At 32.9% G+C, this 16,431-nt stretch overlaps 1 protein-coding gene across 1 annotated transcript in view; it reads right to left on the reverse strand.

The window, feature by feature from the left end:
- TECRL (trans-2,3-enoyl-CoA reductase like) overlaps window positions 1-16,431 on the reverse strand; it is a gene marked incomplete at both ends in the record, with an annotated part of 97,918 nt that overhangs the window by 40,911 nt on the left and 40,576 nt on the right. The window contains one exon of the mRNA XM_082602039.1: window positions 3,404-3,448. Coding sequence (XP_082458165.1) covers window positions 3,404-3,448 — 45 coding nt within the window. The remainder of the gene's footprint in view (window positions 1-3,403; window positions 3,449-16,431) is intronic.

Genomic DNA, 16,431 nt, shown 5'->3' on the forward strand with positions numbered 1-16,431 from the left:
ACGATGTTAATTTATGACTATCATTAGATAATTTTCAAAATTCAAAGCATAGATTTACAATTACAATTATAGGTATTTTAATGTAAGATAAAAATATAAAATTGTTATATATTAATTTTGATAAATACAACATGAATATAATAGGCTATCACTTCCTTGATTAGGTTATGATATATGACTTCAAAAGAGGTCATCTAGGTGGGCCTGAGTTAATAACAAATTCTTTAAATCTGTATGAAGGAGTCAGAAAGAGGGATACAGAGCTTCAATATATTGATACTAGTTTTACCGACCAGGGTTCTGGCCTCCTTAATCGGTAGAAATTGATCAGACAAGAAATTCAGGTGAGGTTTTATTGGGACGCCTGCTACAGCAGGGGGAAGAGAGAACAAACAAAAGATTTCCTTGCTTGCCTGCTCCCTGAGGCGGGGGCGTACTTGTTCCTTATATGGAGTGAGAGTAGGGGTGTGTCCAGAGATAGGGCCAGAGGGGTGGCTCAGGTGTTTTGCCCACCTCTTAGGTGGTGTTGTGTGCAGGGGTCATGCGCAGTACCCTGCTCTTGCTCCCGACCCCCTCGCGTTTGTTCCAGGCTCTTCAAAAGTAGCAGGTGGGTTTTTTGGTCTCTTTGTATCTTCCGTCCAGAATTTGTCCCAACTGCACATACATGAATTTATTTGTAGTCCCATACAGTTTATTTGTATTTTGTTGCTTGAGGAGAGGTGTGTCCAGGTGCAAGCATTGCAGCACTGCAGCAAAGGATCCCAGGCTCCAGCCTGTCTCACTAGGAAGAGTCACTGTACAATTGCTGGCTTAAATTTTCCAGTGGGAGAGGAATATGTGGGCCCAGGAGACCATGCCTAATGGAAGCCCATCCATCTACATGATACTTTGACCATTTAAGAGCACTGAATTTTCTGCCTGAATTAACTCAAGTGATGCATCTTTTGGGGTCATTTTCTCCCAAGAATGGGCCAGACACTAAGGTGCATACTTCTAACCTTACAGGTTTGTCAAGGCTGTTGTATAATGGGGTATGGATGGTTGGAGTCAGGGATGGGAAGAGAAGGACCAACTTTACCCATGCTTCAACTTTCTATTGGACAAATCTAATGGTTCTAAGAATTAGAAATTCAACCCTGTACTTCCAGGACATTATGAAGTATATTAATTGCAGTAATAAGAGAGAGCACATTTTAGTTACCAGTTTGTATGACAGATTTATTGCAATAATGACTGCAATTATTCACCATTACCAAAACACCATTTGCAATATGACTTTTAGTTCCTTCTATTAAGAGTTGGTGTCTATTTTCCCACCCCTTGAATATAGGCTAGCCTAGTGTATTGCTTTGACAAATAGAATGTGGGACAAGGGATCATATCCCAGTTCTAAGCCTGAATCTCATGAATTCTTGAGTTCTTGTACTCATTTATTTGCACCTCTGACGCCACCATGATAACAAGCCCAGAATATTCTGATGAATCATAGAGCAGAGAGGCTTGACTGTAGTTGTGGCCATCTTAAAAAGGTCAGTCTTCAACAATCCACCAGTTGACTGTAGCTATTTGAGTGAGATTAACCAAGCAAAGCCAAGTCCAGCCCAGCTCAGCAGAAACACTGAGCTAAATAAACCTTTGCTATTTTTCACATAAAATCAATTGCTTACTCTTTTATTTGTGTTTTAGCAGTCTTTTGTGTCAGGAAACTGTAAAGGACTCTAAATTCACATGGCGTCATTACTTATAGTGCAATCATTCTGGCAAATATATTCTGGCAGCAACTATAATGTAAATATTCATGCCTTGCTTTGTTTTTGTATTAAGTCTTTTTCCTTAATATTAGTAGTTACAACTATGTTCAATGAAGCATCTACCACGTACAACTCATTATAGCATTTTATAAACTTAATCTTACTTAATATTTACAAACCTCCCCACCCCCCCCACAAAAAACATAAGTTAGGTTCTTTATTAGCTCTACTTTATAAAAGAAGACTCTAAAGATAAGTAGAAGAGGCAGGTTTAAAATTCTGCATTACTGTAAATAACGTCTTCTTTGCACCATGTCCTGCTTGTATTGCTAAATGAATTGATTCATTTTTAAAAATATGCCATCATATTCTTATCAAAGAACACTTGGAGGGTTATACTTTATTCAGATCACACCCTGGAACACTCAACCAGGTATATAAGTGAGGGGAAAGTAAAAAGTCACATTCACCAGAAAGGGTGAAGTAACAGAAATCCCCCAGTCCAATATAGTGTCCTTCAAATTGAAGTTACATTTGACATTGACGCCTGTGGCATTCTCAGTTTTCTTTACATAAGAGTCAAGTTCAGAAAACAAAACCACTATTTCATTTTATGTTATTTCAGTATCCGTGTGTTGAAAGGTATTTATGTGCCTGGCACATACTATGCCCTGCAGAGGCAAAAATAAACAAGACAATGATTCTCTTTTACACTCTAGCCAGATGGGAATTTGTCTTGAACAATTAAGTTTGGAAAAATGTGAGGCCTTAAGAAAGTGTGACTTTTAAGAATTATGTGGATTCCTATGTTTTCAACATAGAAGTCTCATAGAAAGATGGAATATTTAAGATAACAATGAAAACAACAGAATATCTTAGAGAAATCCAAGAAAATCATCATTTGTCCTTAAGTGAATGTGATGTCTAAGAAATGATACCCTGAATATTAGGAAAAGCAAAAACTGCAGAAAAATAAAATGCAGTTCACGATTGAATGGAAAAATTTAGATATTGAAATTCCTTAATAGATGCCTCTTGTAGATTTACTGTCATGGACCTGAACTGAGTATCCCTCCCAAATTTACATTCTACCCACAGCTTTCAACAAGTCCAAATTTAAGGTCAAGTTTATGCAATGTCAAAAACAATGATTCTAAGCAGTATTCGCTTTAGTGTGTATATTTATAAATTTTCTGAATGGAGAATAAGGTTTGAAAATTTGAAATACTTGAGGGTTATTAATGGATACAATACTTTTCCCTATAATTCATTCATTCTGTTCCTCCTTACCTCCCTTAGTCTGCTTTTAAATAGGAAAAAAAAAAAAAAGGAAACAGAGCTAAGCTGTATCCCTGAGAATATATTAGGAAGCAGTAGATTGCAGGAATATAGCAGTAAAAGCTTTTGAGATAGATGTTAGTTCAAATCCTGTCTCCAATACACACTGACAGTGAATGTGTGAAATTTATTTCTGTGAGGCTAAAATTCCTCGCCTATAAAAGGGGAACACTACCTTTTTGGGAGGATCAAATGAGATAATATATTTAAAGTATTTACTATAATACCTGCCATTTAGTAAGTGATAAATAAATATTATCTATTGAGACAGGAAAGGGACTCTAAATAAACAGATTCGTGAAATTGGTTCTTACCACGTTCTAGCTGCAGGCCCACTCGAGAAGGGTACCACTTTGGACCTATTCAATGAAAAATAACATTTAATTGTAAGCAGAGGTGTAAACACGTTTTATTTATTTATTTTTTAAATGTATTTATTTATTTATTTATTTATGGCTGCATTGGGTCTTCATTACTTCTTAGGGGCTTTCTCTAGTTGTGGTGAGAGCGGGCAACTCTTTGTTGAGGTGTGCAGGCTTCTAATTGCATTGACTTCTCTTGCAGAGCACAGGCTCTAGGCACGCAGGCTTCAGTAGTTGTGGTACGTGGGCTCAGTAGTTGTGGCTTGCAGGCTCTAGAGAGCAGTCTCAGTAGTTGTAGTGCACGGGCTCTGCGGCATGTGGGATCTTCCCGGACCAGGGCTCGAACCGTGCCCCCTGCACTGGCAGGCGGATTCTTAACCACTGTGCCACCAGGAAGCCCTAAACACATTTAAAAAGCAATAGTTTCCATTGGAAGACAGATTAGATCTCAGGAAGTGAATAAAAATGATCATCCAGTGCCAGAAATGGAGATAGTGGTTACCCTTTGCAGGGTGCTGAGAAGCACTGTGGATAGTTCTGGAAGAAAGCATGATGGGAGCTTTAGGGGTGGTGGTTTTCTGCTTTTTGATCTGAGGACTTTTTAAATAGTTGCATTCAATTTGTGGACATGCTCTAAAATAAGTGACCTATGACTTGTGTGCTTTTTGAAAATTACTCTTCAAAAAATAATCTTAAACATCTTCATTTAAAACTGGAGAACTCTGACTTCATTTAAGATTTATTTAACATTAGCATGTGAAAGTGAATTATTTTCTCTATCAGGAGTAAGGCACTCTATCAGAATAATATATACCATTGACTTTTAGTATTATGGGCATATTAATTATAGCAGAATCATCACTTTAGTATCTTTTACTTATACTACTATTAGTAATACATAGATTACTAAAAATTCTATCTGGTTAAGAAAATCAAAATACCTTTATTACACACTGCCATAAAAAAAAGTTGGTTCACAATTACCAGAATATAATTATTTTCTCTTAAAATGAATTCTATGTTACTATTTTAAAGTCTCTATTGAAAATTTAATTCTTAACTTTGAAGTACAATTTTAAGCACATTCAGTTAATAAAAAATAAATTGAAAGAAGAATATCATCAAAAGAATATTCCACAGTTGTTATTTCATTCTCAAAACATTACTTTCTAAAGTGTCAGAGTAATTAATGATAACATGACATAACTAGACTATTGGGATCAATTCTTTCTAAATTTACTGCAAAAAGACAACTATACATACAAGTTCTCATGGACAAAAAAGTCACAAGTCAAAACTTGTAATCACAAGTTAAAAGCTATTTAGGATTATATCTAAACAAAATTTAGTAATAGCGAGGCAAATGAGGAAGACACAAACATTTAACTCTGACCTTTGACTGTTTTTAATTAGAAAATATGTAGGTAAAGAGACTTTATTTTTGTTTTGTATTTACTAATAATTGTTATTATTTATATAGCCATTTGTTGTTCTGAAATGCATGTTAACATTATCTGTTTAAAAGTATTTATAAATAGCTACATTTATTATTCATATTGAAAATCTGCTGCCAAAGAAGCATGATGGAAACAAATGCAAAGAGATGTCTACAGTTTTAATTGTTTCCAATTATGGATATTGAAGAAAAGACAAAACTTATGACATTCCATTTATATTTGACAAATAGTCATTGAGCACTTATGATTGGTGTGCATAAGCTGTCAAGTTCTGTCCATTTTAACAATATTCATGTAAGACATCATTTTCAATAGCACTTTTTGATGCCTTTAATGGTGGAAATGCCAATGCAAAACTTACTCTATCATTCTAGGCAAATAGATCTGTCTATGAACTAGATGAATCAATACTGGCTGAATCCACAATGATCAGTCAGAGGAGTTAGAAGCTCTAAACACCTTCAGGGAAAACCATGTCCTTCCAACTCTCTCCACAAGGATAAACTATAAATCTACTTATGAAATAAACCTGGCACTTAATGGTTGTGATCTTTGAACACTGTGTCCTAGTGAAAGAGAATTAATAACTGCCTATTAAAGCTATAGATTAGTTTCAGTCTTTTCAAAGAGCAAAACATACATTTTCTGAAGTGCTCTGTGATTGTTGGGGTGAGATGGAATAGGCTGGAAGAACAGCAGAGAAAAAGACAGTTTATAAAGGATAAAAGACCCATGTTGTACAAGGTTTTTTAGCATATATGAATGGTCTAGAATATTATTAATAATGCTGAGTACATTTGAACTTGGACAGCTGGCTCACAGCTGAATTATGACTATGTAGTAGATCTAATGCATCTGCCAGTATCTTAAATTACTTAAGATGTTGAACTTGACTTGTGTAACTCCTGTCATATTCTAGCCATGACTTTGCGTTCTATCCTTGATGAATGGAAGTGTTCATATCACTATGTAGTAACATCCTAATAAGTAATGTCTGCATGTAATTCAAATATATTTATTTTAATAAGATAGGGTTTTCTAAACTGCTGGTTTTGACCCATTAGTAAGTTGAAAAATATAATTAATGTTATTCTCAACATTATATAAAGGAATAGAATAGAATAGGATAAAGCAGAAATGGATTGCCATGGCCGGGATGTCATATATTAGAATAAACTCTGGATAGACGGGTTCAGTATTGTTTCTTGAACTTTCACTTCAATAACTTAAATTGTAGAGATACATTTGTGTTTTTATAAGATTAATGTTCATTCTTTATTCTGAATCATATGGATCTAATATATATGTATATATATAGTATTTTTATTATAAAATAAAATACATTTCCTAAAGCTCTGTATTATAGAGCTTTTTCATAAAAATTGGCATCAGTGATTGAATTAAATCCTGTAAGATAAATAAAATAGATTTTAAAAGTTTGAACATTTTCTTTCTTCAAAAAGATTTGTTTTAAAATTTTGAAACATAAAGCAAGAGGGCAATAATATAATTATATTGGAAATAAATCATCTAAAATATGTTATAAGCTACATACACTCAAGTACATATGCCAGATGCCTGTCCTTACTTTCTTTTAACCTAAGAACATGTTGACTGCCGTCATTTTTATTATGATTGGAATTCCTCTTATAGAATATTGATCAACAGTATAAATTTTAACTGAAATGCACCATTCATATTTCCAGATATTCAATTTTAGAAATGATAAAAGTCAGCAATAGAGAAATATTTTATTCTTGACTCACTGATGACATGTGTTCTATCTTTGTATATATGAAAATATAGAGCCAATTAGTAGTTACAACATACAGACTAAAGTATGGATAGATTAAATTATTTAGTGTGGTATAGTTTAAAAGGTATTAAAATTATTCTTGATAGTTCTTGATTACACATAGTATTGAATACTTAAATGAAACATATGTGTCATATTAATACTGAGAGAGGAGAAATTTAGAAGAAAATGTACTGGAGGAACTTTTCAGAAATAATTAGTATCCTTCATGACCTAGAACTTGACTCTCTTACATAAGACTCTAGGTAAAACTTGCCCCCTAACCTCTACCATTTCCTTGATCACCAGTCTTACTAGAAGGGAGAAATTCTGAGAGCAGTTAAGGATTAATTAAAGAAACCACTTAATTAATGTGGTGGAATATTCATAGTGGACCACAGAGACATTTGGGGAAAGAAAGCAGTGATTTATTTTTGTTGTTTACATCTTGGGTGCTTTGTGGCTAGTGCAGTGAGATAGGATGAAGAGTAAAGAGAAACAGAATACAGTTCTTAAGAGTATGCTATTCAGAGCTGGCTGTGATCAAGAGTTTAGCAGAAGTAAGATAAAACAATGTTGTACAAGTTTCTATGCAGCTCAGTTCAGTGTCTCAAAATTCCATAACTGCATGTAGGAGAAAACGAGTGAATTTGTCTGGATTGTTCACTGTGACCTACCACTAGATACAAGTGTTGCAGTCAGAGTTAATCTGGGAGATGACAGTTCCAGAGAGGAAGAAGCAAAGAAGGCCCATATTTTCTAAATAATTGATATATACAGGATATTAGGAAATACATTTGAAATGTTCAGAAAAATAAATATGTGACATGTCAACAAAACCTTTAGGTAATAAAGCCTCAAAATGTAGCATCATAAATTTAAAGGGTATTAATTGTTATTTTCAATAACCCATTTGAAAAGTGAACTATATATAATTAATGTGTTTATATGTAATATAAATATGTTATATATTATATATATTTACTTTTTTCAAATACAAGTACATATAAAAGGACTATGTGTGTGTGTATATATATATATATATATATATATATATAATGCAGATTCATTTTAAGGTTAAAAATATAAAAAATGGAAAAATAGTTATATGAATGGATGAATAACAAGACATTAATACAAAGGAAACATTTACAATTCTATCTGGAATAATAAAGTCTGGCATAATGTGAATATGTACTAAAAGTTAATATAATGCAAAATCTCTTAATGACATTCTCTATATGAAAATTAATAAAGGAAAGATATCATCAATAGTTGATGAAGAGGTTTTTGATGGTAAATTTCTGAGCATAGAACACTGCATTTCACCTTCAGTAGACTTTTTTCTTACCACAGGAAATGAGAGTAATACTATAAATGCTAAAGTAAACATAATTAGAAGGCCATTAAAATCCTGTAGGAAAGAAACATTTTTTAAAAAATCTCTAAAACTTATGAAATCAACTTGATTTAATCTAAAATGACTTCCTGAAATGAACTAAATAACTGCAAGTGTAATTGAAAAACAATTGTGAACCAGTAGCTGCTAAGTGCATTTCCAATGGCATCCCATTTCAGGATAATCTTGTAGGGCAAGCAAATAAAACCAGAGTGTAATGAGAAATAAATTAAAGGAACTATAAGCATGAGGTAAAATAAAGAAATTAATTTTCCAGAAGAGTGATGTTAGTAGTCTCCTGTGCTTAAATTCTATGACACCAGATCTGAGTTTTGAACATACATCTATACACAACACTTTGAAGAAAAGATAACAGGCAAGAGGCCATTTGTTGAAAACATCAAGCATGATGATTGGTCTTGAAATGCTGCTTTTCATGAGGTGATTCTGAAACATTGTATATATTTTATCTAAAGAAAAAGATTTAGGGGAAAATGAAAGTAATTTTTAAATACTGAAAAATTATTAAGCAGAATAAAGACAAGGACTATTAAAAACACCTTTAGGGTTAACTGGAAGAAAGAGTATTTGTGCAAGGTAAGAATTTCACTGAAAGTGGTTAGCCACTGGTTTCCTCTCATAGATATGTGTAATGCGAATATATAAAGATAATGTAGCATAAACTCCTCTATTTGGTGGGGAGGTGGACAGAAAAACTTTTAAGATACATATCAATTCTCAAAAAAGCATTTATTAATAATTCTGTATTATTAAAAATGAATACCTGAAACTTTGCATCAGGTTTTGTCAATCATCCTAATAATATATATTTTTAATCCTTGCTTAAGGTAAATTAAATTAAGAAAAATAATTGGCATAATAAGCATAAACTACTACACATAACATGCATAATGCTTTTATGTATAATAAGCAGACATAAAATTTTTCATCATAGAATATTCATACTGTAAAATTCTTCAAAATATATCTACTCTTAATCATAACAATGAAAAAGATAAGGCCAAGTATGATGAAATTATTTGCCTAAATTAAATTAATGATTTAATGGTTAAGTCTGGTCTAGCACCCAAGACTCTCAATTCTCAATTTACTAAACTTTCTAATATACCATGGTTTTCTTTTTTTTCTGATTCTTTTAAATCAGTAAATAGCATGTCAAAGAGTAGTAAAAGGAAAACAATAAGTGAAGGAAAGGAAAATGAATATATGTAGCCACTCTTATTCCTCAATCCCTTGATTGTTCTAAGCCTTAACTGAGACTTTTATTTTATTTATATGCAGCATATAATACAATAAATGATCAAAGACCAAGATTAAGTCCAGAGAGCATCAGATATGTAAAGTGTCTCATAAACTTAATCACCTAAATTTATTAAAAAATGAGTAAAGATGTAAAATAAAGAATCAAAAACATGAGAAAAGAATATGCCACTATAAACATTTAGAGTTTTATTTGATAAAATACCAAATAAAATTTATAGAAAACAGTTAATTTTATAGTAATAAAAATGTAATGGAATGATTGTATAGTCAATAAGACGAGGCAGAAGAGAGAATTTTTCAATTGGAAGATGAACCAGAAGAAATTACTCAAAAAGTAGAAAATTAAAAGGAATAAGAGAATATAAAAAAACATTAAAAGAAATAGAAAATTGAATGATATTCCATACATTATTCATCCTTAAGCATATGCAAAGAATTCCATTAACTACAATAGTAAACTATATGTTCTACCCAATTCTTCCTATTGAGGACAACTAAGAAAGTATGGCAAAATATTTTATCAAAATCTCCATAGAGTTAATAATAAAAATGAAGTATTATGAAGCTAATATCTGGGAGAAAGGGAATCCAAGAAAGCTGAGCCCAGCAACTGAAGACTCATTCCTCTCAGGATATCTGCTTATATTGAAAGAGACAGCTGAGCAAGGCTTTCCACAGACTCACAAGCCTGAGAAAACAGAAAAGCAGATTTTATTCTCAATCAAGAAGGAGAAGTCCTAGTAAAAGCCCACTTTTTCAACCGGTATCACAAAATAAGGACAAATCAGAAACACAAGTTCTCACAAGGAATGAAGCTGAATTTTGAATCATCTTAATACTTGTTTGGATTCAAGGGATCTGTAAGTTCCAAAGTCCAGCCCTACTGCCTGAAGAAGCAAAATTAATCTCTGGAGACATACAATTTTATCCAGAGTCTTTAATTACCTCACATTTTTTGATATTTTCAAATTTCATGAAGGGCAATTAGACTGAGAACAGATTTCAAAATGATGGCAACAAGAGATATTGTCCAAATAGCTTCCGAATGGAGTACTTTTTAAAAGGAAATATAAAATAGTAACATTATTAGTTAGACTGACAAATCTTACCATCAATAGACCCTTGTTGTCTGTTAGTAGATGAACATCCAAAGGATCAACTTTGAGAAAAAGAAATTAATTCTAGGACTGAGTTGAGATAAACTAAACAATATTGAGCAAAGAAACTAGCACATAAGTAGATGTTTTATATAAGTTAGCAGAATATCTATATAATTTGAATATATAAATTAATAATGATAAATAATAATTTACATTCATATACAAAAACAAAATACTGGACAGCAATAATGTACAAAGTGGAAAGTATTCTTTGGATTTAAGCATTCTGAATACCTTATAAAATTTAAGAAAGATGTAAAAAATAATAGTTAATCTCAGATTTTGATAAAAGGTTTTTAAAAATTTTTGAGCAGTTTTATTAGTAAAATTTTATACATCTGGAAATCTAAACTTTTTCTTAATAATGGCCAACTATTTTCCTTATTCTGGCATCCAGAGATGTACACAACTTTCTCCTTTCCTGTCCAGCAAAAGCCCTGCTCCAATGGGAAGTTCTCATGTGTACAAAACAAAATTAAGGGACAGGAAATATTGACCAGGCCATGGAATGCTAAATACAAAACATGGTAGCATTACAGAATGTCCTGCATACGTTGAATTATCACTTTAGCTACATTGCTTTAGTAGTACTTTTATACTCTTTCCAAACAGTAAAAGGCTAAAAGCCTGAACAAAAGGGCAAACACATGAATTCTCTTTCTTTTTTCATTGGAAATAAACACCAAGTATCATACAAAACCCTTCCTTGATGTACTAAAATACTTTCTGGTGATTTAATATTGTTGAATCAGTTGTTTTATTTGTGAGAAATGATTCCTTCCTTATAGTACTTCACTAGAAATAAATGAACCATTTTATTCCCTGTACACCATTTCTTTGCAGTCTTATAAATGCCACCTATGCAATTAAGTGAAAACACTAAAGTGGAATCAAGGAAACCAGTAAAAATATGTGTGATAGTGTTTATGTATCTGAAAAATAAGAGGACAGTTTCCTATCTTATACCCAATAACAACAACAACAAGTTTTAACACTCAAACCAGCATCAACCAATGTGTATAATTTTGCTGACCTTGAAAAGAAAATGCATCTGCTAGAGAGTTTGCTATTACAAAGTTCACAAATAAGAAAGACAAAGTGTTATAATGCTGTATAATCAGCAACCACAAAGCAAGCCTTCTGTAGGAAAACAGACATTGTTCTAAAAATATTTAAAAGCTGCATAAACAAATATTCAGAATTATAAAATAAAGAGTATGAAAGCAAGAGACATAAAGTAACAAGCCAATTTCACAGTAAAATACAGGACACAAAACAAGAAAATGTGGGACAGGAAGAAGAGCATACAGAGCACAACTGAACTATTTCTTTGTCTTCCCTGGTTTAAGTTTATAACCAGTTTATTCACGTAATTACCCACCATACTTCTAAGGAACCACCAGGATTGATCATCATGCCTATACCTATACTCCCATTTACTTTAGATATCATTTAGTTGTTCAGATGTCTCAGAGCATCCAACATCAGAGTGATACTTCTCCCAATTTGGCTTTGTACAACAACTAATCAGACCTAACTGTCCGTCTCTCCATGTTTTCTCAGACTCCTCCAATGTACTTCAGGGCATTTATAGTCTGTCATCAGCAACAACTTTTAAATCAACAACTTCCACTCAAAAAATCCCTCAATCTTCTTACTTTAAAACTTTTCTGCATATTCTTCAACTGGTATTTATTCTTTATGCCAAACCCAATTGTGTGCCTTAAAGTATATTAGGAATCCTCCTTGCTATTAAATCCAAAACATTTTTTCTCCATTCTCCTTTGGTAATTCCTATCAACAGACATTATTTCTTCTTGTTGCCATCTATGATCCACAGGTATTTCCATCTAAGTCACTGAGGACTTAACTCAGAGCAACCTCTCTACCACTATTCATTTACCATTGTACCATTGTAGGTGATTTTAATATCACTTAAATTCCCTGTCCTTTAGTTCCTTGATCTACTCATCCAAATATTCTCTGTCTACTCTCTCACTCTTTCCCAGAGTCTCATGCTCACCAATAAATGCATTGCCTCCAAAACACATATTTCCAACATCCTACTTCCTCATCATCACTACCATTCCTTCCTATTTAATTTAGTATTTCTAGCTCAGATAATTTTTGATTCTCCAAGGACTTCCCAACAATTATCTTACTATTTTCACTATGATAAGTTTTTTATTTCTCCCACATTTAAGTTTTTCTCTAGGCTCAATTCTAGTATCCATAATTGTAATCACACCTAATCAATGATCTTAACTACTTCGCTACTTACAAAATGCTAAACCTTGTTATATTCAACTATTCCATTCTCTGTGTCTGAATCTGAGTTTTTGAATGGTTTTCCTCTGATGCTATCACTGCCTTGGTTTCCCTGATACTATCAGAATGAGCAGACCCCAGTACTACTTCCCCGTTACTTTTTCCCATTACCTTGCTTTTTGATCTTTCTATCTGAAATGATTTTATGTAGCTATTAAGATGCTTAGTATACATTCCTCCTTACTGTTGTGCAACATCATGAGGATAGGTAGCTATAGTCATTTATATTACCACTATATAGAGAAATTAGAAGATTACCTGGCACAGAGGAATGTGTGAATTTATAAGATTCGAATAAACACATGGCCTCTTATTGAAGAATAATTGGTAGAAGATATGCACCATAGTTTTAATAAAATGTAATATTAGTTATTTATAATAAATCCTTTTCCCTGTATAATGAATCATTGCCTTGTTACTAGTTAATTGCAAAGTCTGTGGACATTGACTGGGTTTAAACCCTGAGACTATAATCTACTAGTTGTCTTATTTATCTTGAGCAAGTTACCTTTCTGAATCCTATTTTTCTCGTATGTTAAGCAAAATTTTTTGAAAACAAATAGAGGAGGGGTAACAAAGTTGTCTAACTCTTAGGGATGTTTTGAGACTTAAATGATATAATGCATGCAAATAACCAAAAACTCTTAACAACTAATTGAAAGATGTGATGTGTGTAAGAAAGATTTGTGACTGCTGAAATTAACAAAGATAAGGGGGAAATATATCGTAATCATTTCCAAGACAGAGTGCATGGGCAAATTTAGCCAGGTAAGAAATAAATACTATGATACAGTGTCTATTTGCCTACATCTTCTTCATATGTTCATGTTATTTACTTTGCAGTAAGTTACTGTTTCTCAGTGGTGCAAAGTGATCATGCTCATAAAAAATGTGTATGAACAATTGAAAATTTCACACTATGCTAATATAATTCTCCTATTTACCAATCATATACGAACTCCCTAGAGTTACAGAAACAAATAGAGCAAATAAATAATGGAGTATGAATAACGTCACAGTCCAAACACAGTTGCTCTTCAACAGGGACAAAACCAAGGAAACATTCCTCACCCCACACCTCAAATTATACATTAAATAGATTTTTCTTTGTCACCACCTAGATAAACATACACACATACACGCAGAGTATGAGGACATTATGAGAATCTTCTGGGCCATAAGAAGCTTGAACCTGATGCTGGAGGTAGTTAGGTAGTAAGGACAAGATACTAGAGCAGGTCAGTATATGAGAAAATGTATCCAACAGGTGTCTACACAGGCATCTAGATTAAAAATTACAAATACTTAAACTGGTTATGAGAATTACGGTGATTTGCAGATTTCAAATATACCAATGGTATGAAATTCGTAATTTTTTCAGTAGTAGTCATTTATTTATTAATCAGAGGCCCCTTTCAGAAAATCGCATTGCAATTTCTGAACACAATCTAAGAATTTTAATAAATATACTTGTAATATGGCTTTATATACACATGCCTACACAGCCATACCTATATACAAACAAACACAAATAGTTGCTCTTATAATTGAGATATTTCACCTTTTTTGGAATTAGGAAAGTTTACATTAATTTGTCATTCCCCAAACCCAATAGCTTCAAATATAAACAAAATGCTTAGGATATATATGACTTCTCATTATCAAACTACTACAATTACTGAGAAATCCAAGCACAATTTTCAGCTAAGGCAGATAAACAGTTCATAAGGTGAAAATCTTCCATGTCAATAAACCCTAGGACTTTTTAAATGACATTTTTATATCACAAGATGATTTAATATGAAGTACATTTTATTATATATTGTCCCAAAGATTACTTCTTTTCAGTTTTCACCAATTGTTAGGACTTGGAAAAAACCTTGAATGTTTCCAGATTGAGTCTATTCCCCCAGGTGTGTGTGTCAAAATTCTAATGAATTGCTCTTAGGTGTCTGCAATATGTACAAGATATTGAGATGCCAGATTGGCTGTTTAATATACAGTTGAAAGTTCTAAGAAGGAGACAGTTTTGATTTCATTTATTCATTAGTGATATTTTCTAAGCCATGGGAATTATTGAGAACATAAGAGAAAGAAATGTAGAATTAAAAGGGGAAATTGTTGAAGATAGAATCTGAGAAGTAATGAATATTTAAGAGGCTAAAAAATGAAGAGCAGTCCTCAAAGGAGTCTGGGAACAAGAAGTTAGAGATGACAAAAGTCAAATATAATATCTTAAAATCAAATGGGCAGAGAGTTAAAATCAAACAAACAAAAGAAGACAGTCAAAGAGAAGAATGGTGTATTAGGTCAAATGTAACTGAGAGTTCAAGTTATACGTGACCAAAAATGATCCACTGCCACAGCAAAACAGAAACTGCCAGTGACCTTAGACAGGTCTTTGGCATGCTGACAAAGAAAACTATTTTGAAGTGAGTGCTAAGTGATGGACAGAAGAAGGAGTGATGGTATTGCTAGAAGTGGTTTGTAAGTTGAGATATTCTTTTTTATTTATTATTTTTTTAATTTTATTTATTTATTTATTTTATACAGCAAGTTCTTATTAGTTATCTATTTTATACAGATATTCTTTTTTTTAACATCTTTATTGGAGTATAATTGCTTTACAATGGTGTGTTAGTTTCTGCTTTATAACAAAGTGAATCAGTTATACATATACATATGTTCCCATATATCTTCCCTCTTGCATCTCCCTCCCTCCCACCCTCCCTATCCCACCCCTCTAGGGTGGGACAAAGCACCGAGCTGATCTTCCTGTGCTATGCAGCTGCTTCCCACTAGCTCTCTATTTTACATTTGCTAGTGTATATATGTCCATGCCACTCTCTCACTTTGTCACACCTTACCCTTCCCCCTCCCCATATCCTCAAGTCCATTCTCTAGTAGGTTGGCATCTTTATTCCCGTATTGCCCCTAGGTTCTTCATGACCATTTTTTTGTTTGTTTTTTTAGATTCCATATATATGTGTTAGCATACGGTATTTGTTTTTCTCTTTCTGACTTACTTCACTCTGAATGACAGTCTCTAGGTCCATCAACCTCACTACAAATAACTCAGTTTCATTCCTTTATATGGCTGAGTAATATTCCATTGTATATATGTGCCACATCTTCTTTATCCATTCATCTGTTGATAGACACTTAGGTTGCTTCCATGTCCTGGCTATTGTAAATAGAGCTGCAACGAACATATTGGTACATGACTCTTTTTGAATTATGATTTTCTCAGGGTATATGCCCAGTAGTGGGATTGCTGGGTCATATGGTAGTTCTATTTGTAGTTTTTTAAGGAACCTCCATACTGTTCTCCATAGTGGCTGTATCAATTTACATTCCCACCAACAGTGCAAGAGTGTTCCCTTTTCTCCACACCCTCTCCAGCATTCATTGTTTCTAGATTTTTTGATGATGGCCATTCTGACCAGTGTGAGATGATATCTCATTGTAGTTTTGATTTGCATTTCTCTAATGATTAGTGATGTTGAGCATTCTTTCATGTGTTTGCTGGCAATCTGTATATCTTCTTTGGAGAAATG

The sequence above is a fragment of the Mesoplodon mirus genome (assembly GCF_964341445.2).
Source record: "Mesoplodon mirus genome assembly, chromosome: 2".
Classification (NCBI taxonomy): domain Eukaryota; kingdom Metazoa; phylum Chordata; class Mammalia; order Artiodactyla; family Ziphiidae; genus Mesoplodon; species Mesoplodon mirus.